At 49.1% G+C, this 15842-nt stretch overlaps 1 protein-coding gene across 3 annotated transcripts in view; it reads left to right on the top strand.

The window, feature by feature from the left end:
- Nucleotides 1-14908, top strand: part of zip (myosin heavy chain 10) — a 92880-nt gene extending 77972 nt beyond the window's left edge. For all 3 annotated transcript variants that reach the window (XM_089587377.1, XM_089587376.1, XM_089587375.1), the window contains 10 exons: nucleotides 43-405; nucleotides 1356-1607; nucleotides 3323-3535; nucleotides 4343-4504; nucleotides 5607-5824; nucleotides 6702-6825; nucleotides 7493-7701; nucleotides 10409-10517; nucleotides 11887-12059; nucleotides 13045-14908. In XM_089587377.1, coding sequence (XP_089443503.1) covers nucleotides 43-405; nucleotides 1356-1607; nucleotides 3323-3535; nucleotides 4343-4504; nucleotides 5607-5824; nucleotides 6702-6825; nucleotides 7493-7701; nucleotides 10409-10517; nucleotides 11887-12059; nucleotides 13045-13174 — 1953 coding nt within the window. In that variant the 3' untranslated portion in view covers nucleotides 13175-14908. The remainder of the gene's footprint in view (nucleotides 1-42; nucleotides 406-1355; nucleotides 1608-3322; nucleotides 3536-4342; nucleotides 4505-5606; nucleotides 5825-6701; nucleotides 6826-7492; nucleotides 7702-10408; nucleotides 10518-11886; nucleotides 12060-13044) is intronic.
- The last annotated feature ends 934 nt before the right edge of the window (nucleotides 14909-15842 follow it).

The following is a 15842-nucleotide window of genomic DNA, read 5'->3' as shown; positions in this document are numbered from 1 at the left end:
CTTCAGAAATGTAACCGAGTTGTATTCCCTCCCCCCGTGCAGGAGCTGCTGCAGGAGGAGACGAAGCAGAAGCTGGCCCTGAGCTCGCGTCTGCGCCAGCTGGAGGCTGAGCGCACGGCCCTCCAGGAGCAGGTGGAGGAAGAGGAGGAGGCCAAGCGCAACCTGGAGAAGCAGATCGCCACCCTCACCCAGCAGGTGGCCGAGCTGCGGAAGAAGGCCGAGGAGGAGGGGGAGGTGGCCGCCCAGGCCGAGGACGCCCGCAAGCGCCTCCAGAAGGACCTGGAGGCCCAGCAGCGCCAGATCCAGGAGCTGCAGGCCCTCAACGACAAGCTGGACAAGTCCAAGCGCAAGCTCCAGGCCGAGGTGGAGGACGTCACCGTCGACCTCGAGAACCAGAGGGCCAAGGTACGGCAGTGGCCACCTGTTTTTTCAGAATTGGGGGCCAAGTTGTTGCTGCCTTGTCAGATTTCCTCACGACCCCATTGGTAGCGCAAAAGACCGAGCTTAAAAGGTAGCTTTGTGAAGAGAAGCTGACAGATTTGTAGTGCATGACATTGAGCACAAAGGCTGATCTAGCATTTAGATGACGTTTGTAAGTCATACAGCTAGGTGAGCATTCACAGCAGTGCAGTATGCAAAGTTTTGTCGGGTATTCAAGACCGAAGGGAAGCGTAGTCACCTCGTGCTTTCTATAGTTTCAGTTTGGTATAATTTTTTTTGTGTGTGTTCTATATAGCTAACAGAATCCCTGATCATCATCATCAGCCTGACTGCGCCCACTGCAGGGCAAAAGTCTCTCCCATGTCTCTCTAGTTAACCCTGTCCTTGCCAGCTGCGGCCACCATATCCCCACAAGCTCCTTAATCACATCCTCCCACCTAACTTACTTGCACCCCCTGCTACGCTTGCCTTCTCTTGGAATCCACTCCATTACCCTTCAATGCCCTGCCCAAGCCATTTCTTCCTCTTGATTTTGACTAAGGTGCCAGTAACCTGTGTTTGTTCCCTCACCCACTCTGCACCCTCACTCACTCAATTGCACCTAGTTCCTAATTCACTTAATGCGTTCAGAGTAATTTGTTTAGCAGGAAGAATGAACACTTGGTTACGTCCTTGTAATGGTACTATCTCAAGCTGCGACTGTCCTGTCTCCTCAGCTTAAGGTGCATTTTCCTGTATTTTTATTGGCTTACTCTCCAATGTTGTAGTTATCAGTGCTCTGTTGTTTCAGATACCCCCCCCCCCCCCCCCCCCCATTTAGCCGAGCCACTGCTCAGGTGGCACTGTTCATGTGGTTCTTTGTAGGAAAGGAATAACAGTGCCGTGACTTTAACCGCACCGAACTGGTTGTGCAGGTGTCGGAGCTGGAGAAGAAGCAGCGCAAGTTTGACCAGCTGCTGGCGGAGGAGAAGGCGGTCTCGGAGCGGCTGGCTGCCGAGCGGGACACGGCCGAGCGGGAGTGGCGCGAGAAGGAGACGCGCATCCTGGCCCTGACGCGGGAGCTGGAGGAGCGCAACGACACCCTCGAGGAGCTGGAGCGGTCGCGCAAGCAGCTCCAGCTGGAGCTGGACGACCTGGTCAACTCGCAGGGCACCGCCGACCGAAACGTGAGCCCTCCTCCTCCGGTTGCATCGTTCTGTGTCAGCTACTGGCCCTGGGGTACTGCTTGTGGTGTTGGTGGGTGCGTGCACTGGTGTGACTGTAAGCAGGACTGTGTGAACAATGGCAATAATGGCGGCGCTTATCACTGCGTTAGCCAGCTAGTGTGAAAAAAGCATGTATCAGAGACTAGCAGGACAGTTTGCCACGCCCTGTGTGTGTGTCCTTTCTAGGTGTTGTCTGTTGCTTACCATGCAAGGCACAAACAAAACAATGTGTCAAGTAGATACACGTGCGCACCGCCAAGGCATACTATTTAGTGCAGTTTGTTTGCTTTACTGTAAAGTTACTGTAAGTTTGTTGCCTGGTGTGAAGCTGTCAGCGGTGTTGCTCCTTCTCTTTGCCTTCTGGCAAGAGGAGGAGATTGCATGTGATTGCTCACTGCCAACTACTTCTATCTCAGAAGTTTGCTGTTAGTATTGGTGTTTTGCATGTATCAGCAGTTATTTACCTGGCATATTGGTTGTCATGTTCAGTGAAGCTTATGAAGTCTTCCGTTTCTCTCTTGAAGATATAGCACAGGCATTAGAATCTAAATCTCACATTATTAATGTTCCGACATGTGATTGCATTGTGATTGTTCATTTGTGATCTAGGTTAGGATAAGTTAACTCTAGTGTGATAAAAAACGGGAAAGCTTGAAGAGAAGCTGGCATGATTATCTTTAGAATATTCACACATTCAGGTTGTAGCTTCTCTTCAATCGCATTGCTGAATTAGTGTGAGCCTTTTGTTCCGAATTCCGGCTTTAACTTTGGTCATGTCCCATACCCAGTGTTCTAAAGAGAGAGTTCAGGTGCTTTACAAAAGAAGCCCCTATGCCATGCATGTGGAGGTGAGCTTACAGTAAACCAAATTTTGTTTTCAAGCGCAAGTAAAACTTTGGGCAGTTTTGCACCCAACGCATCCCCTTTCACCTTGGCTTGCTTTTAGAAGAAAATTCGGTTGTAGGTCCAGCTTTGGATCCAAGCCTGTGTTTGGTGCATCGAACAAACGAAAACAAACGAAAACGGAAACGAACGAAAACGGAAACAAACGTAAATGGAAACAAACGTAAATGGAAACAAACGTAAATGGAAACAAACGTAAATGGAAACAAACGTAAATGGAAACAAACGTAAACGGAAACAAACGTAAACGGAAACAAGCGTAAGCGGAAACAAATGTGTTGGTGGTAGTGGTTTATTTAAAAAAATAAAAAAGTGAAGCAAAAGAGTGTTGCCGGCCGCGGCAATTGCTATCTAATATCTTAAGCACCCGAGCTGCAGCCGGCGGAAGTGAAAGGGAAAGGGAGATGATAGTGAGGAGAAGTATAGACGGGAGCGACAGCAAGAAAGGACAGGGGAGAGCTTTGTACACTAAGGAAACAAACGTAAGCGGGAACAAACGTAAGCGGAAACAAACGTAAGCGGAAACAAACGTAAGCGGAAACAAACGTAAGCGGAAACAAACGTAAGCGGAAACAAGCGTAAGCGGAAACAAGCGTAAGCGGAAACAAGCGTAAGCGGAAACAAGCGTAAGCGGAAACAAACGTAAGCGGAAACAAGTGTAACAAGCGTAAACGGGAACAAGCATAAACGGGAACAAGCGTAAACGGGAACAAGCGTAAACGGAAACAAACATAAACGGAAACAAACCCATCAATGAGACAAACATCTCGCAGGTGCATGATCTAGAGAAGGCCAAGCGCTCTCTGGAGAACCAGCTGGCGGCCCAGAAGACCCGCCTGGAGGAGCTGGAGGATGAGCTGCAGCTGGCTGAGGACGCCAAGCTGCGGCTGGACGTCACCCTGCAGGCGCTCAAGGCCCAGCACGAGCGTGACCTGCAGGCACGCGACGAGCAGGCCGAGGAGAAGCGGAGGGCCCTCGCCAAGCAGGTGGGCGCCTCTCTCCCGTCCCACTTGCATGCTTGCCTCCTTTGATGCTCCCGCTGTTCAACACAGCCATATTTATTCTCCTAGTGAACGCAGGTTTTGATCTAAAAGTGGATGGTAATTGGGGAGGTACTTTCATTACGTGGGCTGAAATGCACACTGGGTCGAACATAATTTTTTCCCAAGTGTTTAGCGGCATGACCAATGTAACAGGTACGCTTATTACCAGAGTGTGACTTTTATGTGAGTAAATACGCTGTAAGGACTTGCAGCTCTCATCGTGGCATATTTTTTTTTAAAATTCAAATGGTTGCCTCTTCGCCTGAGCACATTCTGGACGGAGAAGGAGTAAGGTGCGATGCAAAAGGTGGAATCATTGCACTGTGGCTGAGTTGTGCTTGTGTCGTTCCTGTTTGGATTACTGTTTCTCTGCACCTCACAACCATGCCAGGTGCATTTATCATGTAGTTCTGCGTAACAAAGGCTGTGAGTGTATAGCGACATTCAGCCGGCATTTTACAGGCATGTGTTGACGGCTCTGAGCATACCGTCTCACTTAGAGCTCATGAAAAAAAAAAAATGTGGAGTTAGTTGCCTGGCGCATTGCTGTATCGTTTGGCTGTATTCTTTGACCTGAGAACTCGTTTCACTCTCTATTACTATAATGTATTGCTGCAATCGCTCAAATTGGTTTAACCTGCGAGATGGAAAGAAATGAAGAGCATATGCTGGTTTTGTGCTCGGTCGGGAAGTAACTCTGCTGCACGAGGTGTCTGTTTGAAAAATGCTCCGTTCCTCCTCATTCCTAAGGTGCGAGACCTGGAGGCGGAGCTGGACGAGGAGCGGAAGCAGCGGTCGGCTGCGCTGACGCTGCGCAAGAAGCTCGAGGCTGACCTCCAGGAGGCCGACCGCCAGATGGAGTCGGTGAACAAGGCCAAGGAAGAGGCTGTGCGGCAACTGAAGAGGCTACAGGTGAGGAACAGTAGCAGTGCAAGATTGGTGCACGCTGTTTGCGACGTTGATGACAGCTTCAGCCTGTATATGCAGCTGGGGGCATCTGTTGTTGATTGGAGGTCAGCTTCAACAAGACTGTCAGCTGCGCACCCATCTTAAGGCGGAAGCCTTTAATGGCTCATACTCGCGGCCATCCGTCCATCCGTTACATCTGAAGTGACAATGATAACTACTCATTACTAGTCGCAAGTCATGACTAAACTAGTCATTAACCAGAAAAAAAATCCTAAAATCTTGTGATGACGAGAATCGAACCGCAATCCTTCCGTTCCATAGCCAAGCGTGCTAACCACTTTGCTACACCGACTTCCTGCCAACGCATATGCAGTTCTCCTTGTCTAGCGTAAGGATGCTGGAGAGCATTGCGGGAAAGGCTTACGCTTCATCGCACTTTAGATCACCGAAGTGCCCCCTTGAAATTTTTTTTGCCTAATTGCATCAAGTGCAGAATAGATTGAAGTTTTCCTTGATGCAGACTTCATAGACAGGCTACAAGAGCCCAGACCTCTAAAAGCGCACTGCTTTCATTACAGTTCAGTATCTCTGAAATATTGAAAATTAGGTGGCCTGATGAGATTAAGAAGTTTGCTAGGATACGTTGGCCGCAACTGGCGAAGGACAGGGTTAATTGGAGAGACTTGTGAGAGGCCTTTGCCCTGCAGTGGGCCTAGTCAGAATGACGATGATGATAATTGCTGTAGCATTCCCTCGCACTACTGCAGTTATCAGTCTCTCTGCTTCTACAGGCCAAGCAGAATACATGTCTCAGCATGTGCTAGCTAATTCATCACAAGCACGCATGTCAGGCTTTCTTGCACTGCTGGGGAATTTTGTGACGAGCGTGTTCAGGGTAGGCTTTATTGTTTGTTCAAGTGCTAGCTTTAGCGGGCACTTGATCTAGTGTAGCAGTCTCTGCGCTATCCAGGGCCCAGCTTTTGAGCTCAAGAGGAGAAACTTTGTCTTGTCATGAGATGTTGTGGAAGTATCGTAGCATGCCGTGGGTGTGCTCGGGACATTACCGTACTGACGAGTGTGGCGATGGTCTTTTGTGGTGATGCAGGGGCAGGCCAAGGATTGGCAGCGGGAGGCCGAGGAGGCACGGGGCTCTCGCGAAGAGCTGCAGGCGCAGGCCAAGGAGGCCGAGAAGCGGGCCAAGCTTCTCGAGGCCGAGCTTGCTCAGCTCCAGGAGGACCTGGCTGCAGCCGAACGTGCGCGGCGTGCCGCCGAGGGCGAGCGTGACGAGCTCCAGGACGAGATTGCCAGCGCAGCTGCCAAACAGTATGTCGGCTCCTCTGTTTGTCGAACTGCTTGTTTGACTGGATGGGGAGGTCACTGATTATAATTGCATTGCAAAGGCAGTGCGTTAGTTGCAGCGATGCCCACATGCGATGCAGTTTTTACCATATGACAAGGGTTCTCAGATTGTGTTCCGCGGAACCTTTGGGTTCCTTGGAAGTTTTGGTTTGCCCCCGAGCACTGAAATCCATGCATGTCTCAACCAGCACCTTTCCTTTACCTCGTAATTTTTGGTACTAACCGTACTGTAAGTGCCTATAAGTTGTTACTTAATAAGTCGTTACTTATTTAATGTGGCAATTTATTGAGGGGCTGTGCGCCTGTATGTTTTTTTTTTTTCATGCGTGCTAAACGGGAAGAGACTGACATTGGGACACATGGGGTTCGTCAGCATCTGTTGAACACTATTAGGATACCCAAGAGGGAGATGTTTGGGAACCCCTGCCATATGGCTTTTATTAGGATAGCGGTTCTCTTTGGAGTGAGTGACGCACTCTGTAGCAAATGAGTAGGAATACTTTTACGTTACCCACTGTCCGAAGACATTGCTATTACTGACCAGGCTGCCCTGAAGTGTGAAGGACACCTAGACCAGAGATTGGGTGCTCTTGAAATCTGCCACCACCGGTCATGCAGTGCCAGTCCATTTTAAAATTCATCTGTGCGGAAATGAATTCGGTGGCACACGGCTGCCTAATTTCATTTCATTTACTGTACCCTGGAGGTCGTGAGGCGTTTTACAGTTAAAGTGGTAAACATTACGTTCAGGAACTCAAAGCTGGCGAAAGCCCCCAGCCGTAGTTTGTCTCTCAGGGCTTGCACCTCAACACTGCTACTTTCATTTTTTTTTGTGGAACAGGTCACTGCTCCTGGAGGACAAGAGGAAACTGGAGGCGAAGATGCACGCCATGGAGGAAGAGCTCGAGGAGGAACAGAGCAATGGGGAAATCCTCAGCGATAAGATCCGCAAGGCCCAGGCTCAGGTGAGAGGTTGGCTGTGTAACACGACTGCGCGCTATTTGACGGCATAGTAGCATTGTGTACTGCAATTTCGTCAGCCTGCGCTGCTTTTTTTGGGAGAGGGCCCCCTGTGACTTCAGTGACAACTTTACCAGTTGAGAGACATGCGTAATGCCTCATCTCATAAGACAAGACATTATTGTGGAGATATGGTGGCCGCAACTGGCAAAGGACAGGGTTAATTGGAGAGACACGGGAGGGATTCCTTTGCCCTGCAGTGTGCGTAGTCAGGCTGGTGATGATGATGATGCTTAATGTCTGTACACATGAAAGACTGCCAGGAGACATTGTTTAGCTGTTCTTACTGGTTTGCTCGAAAGCTCTGCTTAGACCAGTATTGCTGCAGTTCTGAGGTTTTGTTTGTGTCCGGATAGGCGTGGCACTCTGCATATGAGGTGCATTATAAGAGGAGAGGTGTTATGTTGCAAAACACCTGTTCTTTGCTTTACGTATCCAGGTTTTGAAGTTAGTGTTTACAGATGCTGCCTCCAGGCCTGAAGTGTCGTTGCATACTTTTTTTAGTATACGGTATTAAAGGGAAAATTTCAGAGTGGAATGCTAAAAGTCTGCAGTCCCTTTTCTTGTTGTTGCCGGAAGTGTGCCCTTTTCTCACCGTGGTGTGTGGTGCAGGTGGATCAGCTGACGGCCGACCTGGCTGCAGAGCGGGCCACGTCGCAGCGGCTGGAGAACAATGCGCTGGTGCAGGAGCGGCAGACCAAGGAGCTGCGGGCCAAGCTGCAGGAGGTGGAGACCTCGTGCAAGTCGAAGCTGCGCACTGCCACCAGCCAGCTGGAAGGGCGCCTCTCCCAGGTCGAGGAGCAGCTCGACCAGGCCGAGCAGTGAGTGCAGGGGCCTCTTCTTTTGAAAGGGGCCGTTTGGAGGCATATTTTGGGGAGAGTGAAGTTTGGTTTGGGGAGAGTGAAGTTTGGTTTGGGGAGAGTGAAGTTTGGTTTGGGGAGAGTGAAGTTTGGTTTGGGGTAAGCGAAGTTTGGTTTGGAGTAAGCGGAGTGCGGTTCAGTGTAAGTGGTGGAGTTCAGTTTGGGGTAAGCGTGGAGTAAGCAGAGTTCGGTTCGGGGTAAGCGGAGTGCGGTTCGGGGTAAGCGGAGTGCGGTTCGGGGTAAGCGGAGTGCAGTTCGGGGTAAGCGGAGTGCGGTTCGGGGTAAGCGGAGTGCGTTTCGGGGTAAGCGGAGTGCGTTTCGGGGTAAGCGGAGTGCGGTTCGGGGTAAGCGGAGTCTGGGTTAAGCGGAGTGCGGGGGAAGCAAATATCTGTGGAAGAGTTCAGAGGCAGGTGTTTGGAGTGGTTGTACACTGTTTTAGTATCATGTAATGAAATATTAATACAGTAGAACCCCGTTCATACGTTTTTCACCGGGCCGGGGAAAAAAAACGTAACAGCCGGGAAAACGCAACAGTGAGGAAAGCACCGAAAATTAATGAAAACAGTGCAGCTTTGACTTGAAACAATTTATTTCCGCAAATTGACCCTAGGACTTTAAAAAATCGAGAATGGTGGATTGCAGTTTCTTTCGCTCGCTGGAAAGAACAACGCGTTTCTCAATAGCAAAGGCCGCATTGCTGTCAGCGTCGCTTTGCGGTGCGGCCACACCGCACGCACGCAGCAGTGCTGTGCAGTTCACGCGCTCACTGCAGTCCACGCTGAAGCGACGTTGTGCACAGCGTCAAGCACTGAAATGTTCGTAGGCTGCTCGCGCGCTGCTCCGCGTAAGCCGCCCTGGCTGCCTGTCGACTGCGTTTAGTAAGTCCAGCTTTTCCTCAAGGGAAAGCCCCTTCCGCTTACTCAACGCTATCACGCCATCAAAGCACAATAAAGATGTTGCGACTGAGAAGGATGAAAAGGAAATTGCACCAGCCCTGCCGACTGGCTCCAGTCGAGCCACCACCGCTGTCACTTGAAGATAAGAGGAGAGTTAAAAGATAAAAAGAAAGAGTGAAAGAAAAGACGCGCTGATAAGCGACCCCAGCCGTGCGCCTCCACCTCCCACGATAAAGATCGCGGCGTTCGGCGTGCACCACCGGCGTGCACCACCGCTGTCACTTGCAGATAGAGGAGAGTTAAAAGATAAAAAGAAAGAGTAAAAGAAAAGACGCGCTGATAAGCGACCGCAGCCGTGCGCCTCCTCCTCACCACCTCCCACGATAAAGATCGCGGCTTTCGGCGTGCGAGGCAGATAGCCATCTAGTGGCGGCCTCTCCAACTCGCGTGCGGCTTCTTGCAGCCAGTTCCGTAGCCAAGCCTGGCCAAGACTCGTCAAAAATCAAAATGCCGGTTGGCGCGCATTGCCCGGGCGGGTTCGGGAGCCGGTTGCGATGTATCATGCGGGATCGTTTCCTCGGCTACGACGTAACAGCGGGGTTCCCAATACATTGGATCCTATGGAAGCTATGCCGGGACCCGAAGAAAACGACGTAACAGCCGGGAAAACGCAGCAGTGAGGAACGTAACAGCGGGGTTCTACTGTATTCTGTTGTCCAATCCTAATGGAGCAGTGAGGGACAATGCAAACTCATGCCACTCAGCAGCCTAGCTGATTTTTCGAGTTCACGTGATTCTGCTCTCTGAAAGGAAATTGTTCACTTTAGAGCTCTTGTCTGAAAGCCAAATGATGGCGTTAATATTCAATGTGTGACTTTTTCATGATGCATTGTCTGGCATTCTCTTTCATTATGGGACTGCTTTGTCAAGTACTTTAATGCATGTGTAGCCTTTTGCATTGTGCTTTTGTAGTTGTATGCTAAATTGCACTCAAATGCAGTCAAATGGTGCTTGAGAGCAGTAATTGAGTTTGGTTGCCTTGTTTCTGTACGAGACATGGTCTAATGATTGGAAGGAACTCGTAGACTGGGCAGAAAATTTTAATGCGAGGGTATTGATTTAGACACTGAGCTCCCACCTGCTCACTTCAGGTGGTGAAAATTGGTTGTCTGAGTGAGCATAGATGATTAATTTGCGCTTTGAAAACTGGTTACACTGACAGTTGCTTATTCAGAAGACTGACCTTTAGCATTAGATGGTCAGGAAGAACTGAACTATATGTGCTGCAGCTGGCACGGGGCATGGTTAATCGGAGAGAGAAAGATATGGGAGAGGCCTTTGTCCTGGAATGGGCGTAGTCAGGCTGATAATGATGGTAACCTCTGGCTACTGTGAAGCCTTAGCTGAGGCAGTTTGCAGCCTGGATTTGTGCACAGTGTAATCATGGGGGCAGTATAGCTTTGTAGGGGAACTTTCAGAGTCTGTTAGTAAAAAAATTATAGGGATGCTTAATTATCGTTGCATGACGACGATGTGCTAGCATTAGGTCTTCTCCTTGCTTGAGGACCTAAGGTTACCGGCTTAGCGCATTAATCGGGGAAAGCTGATTGTCACTGCCTGAGTCAGCAGTAAGTCAGCATGTTTTCTTCACCTACTGCGTTGTTCTTTACTGCAGGTAGCTCACTCGAAGATGCTCTCGTCTCTGTTCTCTGGGTGTTGTTGTTCTCTGGGTGTTGATCAGAGACGTGATGATTCTCATTGTCCTCTCGCAGGGAGAAGCAGGCTGCCATGCGGACAATCCGGAAGTTGGAGAAGCGCCTCAAGGAGGCCATGATGCAGGTGGACGATGAGCGGAGGCATGCCGACCAGTTCAAGGAACAGGTACGCCAGGGCCCGGTTTTTGTGCGTCAGTCAGTAAGGATGTTGCGACCTTATGCAGGATGCTGAAGCGAAGCGCTTGTTACGACTTAGCCTGTGTTGCCATGCATTAGTTGACTTGTATGTGGAATCTTTTCTCTTTTGCCAGCGAGGGCTGTGAGTTGGGGCTATGCGGCAATATGCGGTCGTTGGTATCACTCTTGTGCTATGGAATGCCACGCCACTGTCCGAACTAGCTGTCTTTTTGCCACCTTTTGATCACACTGACTTCTTGAAGAAATATGGGTACTGAAAAGCTAGGCACAGCACGACTTATTCCACTTGGGTTCCTTGATATGGTTTTTCGGTTTCTCAAACACCTAAATCCGCATGTGTTGTAGACTCCTGCATTTCCTTTATCCACTTTATATTGCGTTTAGCAATATCGTAATTGCTTATACCTGGCCGTTTCACTCTACAGCTAAAAGTTATTGAATTAATTTGGGCATTTTTTTGAGGCTCATTGCATCTGTGTGCTCATTTTTTTTTCATGCACCTTAGGCAGGAAGGGACGGAAGCCATGAAATGCGTTGTTCCTGAGCAGCTTTTGAAAGCCATTGGTCACTCAGGCTAAAAAGATAGTTACTGTTAAGATACTCTGTTGGCCAAACGCATACACATAGTTGAAAAGCATCCACGAATTGCAGAGAAGCCAACTCCTTTACATCGCTTAGCACCAGACTCTTGCTCAGAGTAAATTCGTCTTTGTACACCTACTGTTCTGCTTTTGAGGCATTTTTTTTGTCCCAGAGCACATGTTCACTGAGAACGATGTTTTCTGATCAATAACACTCAACTTTATCAAAAGTGCGCACCAATCGCTGGAAAGAAAACATTTGTGATTCGTTGCGTTTACAACAGATGGCGCCACTCATCCACATGGCGACTATTCTGTTCATAACTCATCGAGGTAGGCCTTGGTGCAGCAGACTCATTACTAGCACGCTGCGTCATTCAATGCAGCAGTAATTTGCCTAATATAAAGCAAGTTCGGCAGCCAGAAGCAAGCGGATTGAGCCCGCACTCGCTCTAACCTCTGCATTAAGTCCGCCTCCTGCATGCAAGAGAGGCAGCTTTCCCTCATAACTTGGATACTTTTCTGTTTCAGCTCGGCAGACCTACACACAACTCTACGTACTTGTACAGTAACTTTAAAACTCTTAAGAACCTTTGCACTAATAAGTATCCAACAGTAATAATAAAAAATAAAGTATAGTGTTGAAATGCAATGCGGGAGGGAGGTCCTTGTGGCTTGCGCAATGGAGCTGTAGCCAAAGAATTTTATGTTGGCGGCCTGGTGCCAATTGTGTCCCCCGTCTCTGCCTACGACCAGGGAGAGAAGACGAATAACCGGATGAAGAACCTCAAGCGCCAGCTGGACGAAGTGGAGGAGGAGTGCTCGCGGGAGAAGGCCCAGAGGCGCAAGCTCCAGCGCGAGCTCGAGGAAGTGCTCGAGGCCAACGAGAAGCTCCAGAGTGACCTGAACGCCGCCCGCAGCAAGCTGAGGTGACTGCCCCACTGGCTGCAGGGTCGTGTGTGCCCTCATTGTCCGTGCTGATCGGGCTGTCTCTTTTGCTTTGTCATTTGTGTTTTTATTTGTTTTTTATTTTGAAATTATTTTAAACTTCTTGTCCCTCTGTCCCTTCATTTTGCCCTTGTCTTGTCCTGTCTGCCACACTCCCATTTCTGCTACCCGCCAATTTGTACATGCGCACTTGATTGGTGGCAGTGTTTTGCTGTAGTGGCTGGAGTGAGTCACTTATTTAACACATCGTTGTATTTAAGCTACGAGATTATTATTTAAGATTTCGAGGTGAGCGTCTAGCTTATTACGTGCGATACGAGAAATAATGTTCAGGAGGCTTTTTTGCCTTTGTGCACTGTGTGGTTTTTGTTTAGGGTGATTGACCGGTGCAGTGAACAGGAATCTACTAAGAGCATGCTACTATGTGCACAAGGTCGACCACAATTTGTGGGCAGGTATGCTTCTGCCCGGTCGATCCCACACTGGTTAATTTCTGAACTGTTAGCTGAAGTAATTACTCCCTTATTACAAATCTACTACACCTTGGGGGATTCCCCCTAAACATTTGACCAACACTGTTGCTACTTCGAGTTATTGATCAATTCGCTCTCGCCCTACCATAAGCTTGCTGTCCCGGTTAGCTCAGTTGGTAGAGCGTTTGCTCCGGTGAAGCGGTGGTAGTGAGTTCAAACCCCGGACCAGGACGAATTTTTCTTTAAATGCGAAGTTTCTGAGAAAGCTGTATAGCTTTCCTTTGTAGCCGTTTGACTGCGCTCGGGTGGATTCCAATGAGTAAATACTCCCATGTTACAAATCTGCTCCACCTTGGGGGATTCCCCTGAACATTTGTCCAACACTGAAAGCAAGTTTGTTGATTGTGCAAGTTGGGACAGCTATCCCTTTAGCTGAGTTGCAGTTTTCCATTTCTGAAGCGTTGCAGCTGACCGGCGTAACTCGCTTTTGCAGGCGGACTGGTGCCGCAACCGGTGGTTCGACGAGCCGCATGTTCAAGCGGACATCCGTTCCAGGCGCCGCTGGTGACGACAGCCCGATCTCCCTTCCCGAGGAATCGTTGACGGAAGACGGACAGCCCTAGAGTAGCACAGGGACTTGGTCGCGTAAACGTCCACTTAGCTGCGCAGTCACCACCCCCCTTTTTGCCAAACCATGTTTTTGAACCGAACGGCCCAGCTTTCTTCCTCTATGCTCCCCCCTCCCCCTCCGCGATTCTTCACTATGCACAGCGTCGAGGTGCGGCAGCGGTGATGAAATCGTGCCTTTTCTTTTTGTCTTTGTTGCGACGAATTTTCGTCGGCGTCGCCATGTCATGGCCTCGTGTTTTTCCGGGGCCTGTGTGTGTGTGTGCATGTGCGTGTGTGTGTCAGTTTTTCGTTTGTCTCACTATCTCTAGCGCGAAGCAATTGCAGTTGAGGTGCTCCGCATTTTTGGAGCATACGAGTCCGTCGGAGCGACATTCCTCCCCGAGTCTGGGTTGCTGCGGCACTGACAATCGCAGCGTAGCAACACTGGCCTTTCTTGCCACCGCCACACATAGTGTGCACGTGGTGGGTTTTGCGACGTGCTCCGTTTTTCCGTGTGTGTAAGAAATTGTAGGGGGGGAAAAAAATTTTTTTTTAGCCTTCTCTAATATAAAGTACTGCCTTCTGGAACACGAAAACTTTTTTCTTTTTCGCTGCCCTGTCTTGACACGTGCGTACGTTATTAAGGGCACTAGTGAAATGACGCAATCCTTCTCTTTTGCATCCTGTTCGTGGTTGTGCCAGTCGGTTTTGCCTTGGGCTTTATGTGGTCTAACACACCGACGCAGTCATGTAAGGAGGTATGAGTTGACATCGTATAACAGTGTTCTTTAATTTCTTTTATATGTGCATATGTGTGCGCCGTTATAACTGAGCTGCAAGTTTCTGTTCCCTCACCCCCCGTTTTTCTCTCTCTCTGTTGAGCCATTTGTTGCATCGTTTCGATGTGTGCGGGGCATGTGAAGTGTACGGTTGTGTACTTTACAAGTGGCAGGCAAAAGGGTTTCTTGCAAAGAGTTTTAACAAAAGAGGCCTCCCCCTAGTACTGTGTCAATAGTACTGTGGCAACAGCACTGTGGCAACAGTACTGTGTCAATAGTACTGTGGCAACAGCACTGTGGCAACAGCACTGTGGCAATAGTACTGTGGCAATAGTACTGTGGCAACAGTACTGTGGCAACAGTACTGTGGCAACAGTACTGTGGCAATAGAGGGAGGGGAGCGAATACCAGTGTGTGCGTTATTGTGTGTGCGTGTGAATAAGTATGTGTACATGCGTTCGGAGTAGAACGACGAGCGTTTCTGGCCGAGTTCCTCTCTGAAGGAAGTGAAGATGCTTTTTTTTTATTATTATTTGCTTGGTGCTTTGTCGGCGAATGAGGCAGAGAAGCTGTGGGAGTTGCCCCATTCGCATTGGCTGCAATCGTGTAGTGCATGCGAATAACACCACCACCACCCTTGAGGAGAGTGGGAGAGTTTAAAAGAAGAGAGGAGACAATGTTATACGACTGTGTGACGAAGTTCGTTCTTGTACAAAAACTGCAGTCTCTCGTCGTCTAGAATGGAACGAATTAACGTGCCCGTGCATTTGGCATGCCGCATCTTGGATACGGACGCCTTTGAACAAGAATTTTTTGGGGCTTTTTAAGATTTTTTTTTTTGTATGGGGGACGGCCTGCCTTGAGAGCATGTTTTGCAGAATGCTTCAGGTTTTGGCTGTCGAGTTATTTTTGTATCTTGAATTGTTATACTTTAATATTGCAACAATAAATGCGTCAAATTATTTGGAAGTCCACTGTCATGAGGGCTCATTTTTTGGTACAGTGAGACTGTGGCCAATGTAGCTCACGCTACAAAAGGTAATATCGATGCAATGTTCCAGCAGCAATTTGTAGTACGAGGGTCTACAGAACTGGAAATAAATTGTACAGAAGTGTACGGTGGAAAACACACGGAATGCATGGCGAGAACAGGTGCCAGGCAGCTACCGACACTCAGCTAAACTTCTAGAGAGAATTCACTCAAGGACACTGCGCGCGTTAGGCGCAAGTATGGTCGGTACTCGTCTTGTCTTCCACTCTCTCGGCGCTTACACGGACGGCTTGACGGCTGCTCATTTCGTATTCACGGCGGCGCCGGATCACCGGCGCCGATCCTGCAGCAAGCGGTTGAAGGGTTGAAGTTTGAAGCATTTGAAGTTATGCGCGATGAATGGATGGATGGATAGATATGTGGGTGGATGAATAGATGGATGGATAAATAGGTAGTTGATCATGACTGTACCCTTTGTATAGACTGGCAGCTTGCGCCACCTAGCCTATGAATACTCGTTAAAATTTTTATTTCTCTCTGTCACTTCTAAAATGTCATCTGACAATCATTTTCTCTCCAAATTCACCCCTCCCTTGACTTCCTCCACCAATCTGCCAACCTCCCCTTTGTCAAAGCCACGCTTTCGTCATCCATTCGTCCTTCCTGCCCTGCATAGAGTTAGTCAGTGGTGTAAATCCACGCAAATATCACGGGTTGCACGGTTCTTTCTCTTCCCCCACTCCCCCCGACATAACAGTTAAGTCCCTGACCGAAGCCCGAAGTACCATATAGTTTCTTACCATTCAGTCTATGCCGAAGTACCGACAGAGCAGTCGCCGTCAGCTGACCGGGGGCGATTGAGAGGAGCAAAATGGACACTCCAGGAGTGAAGGTTTCAGAACATTCCCTAGC

Source organism: Amblyomma mixtum, chromosome 4 (genome assembly GCF_055824585.1).
Source record: "Amblyomma mixtum isolate Tamu chromosome 4, ASM5582458v1, whole genome shotgun sequence".
NCBI classification, from domain to species: domain Eukaryota; kingdom Metazoa; phylum Arthropoda; class Arachnida; order Ixodida; family Ixodidae; genus Amblyomma; species Amblyomma mixtum.
This window is presented reverse-complemented; position numbering and strand designations above follow the sequence as displayed.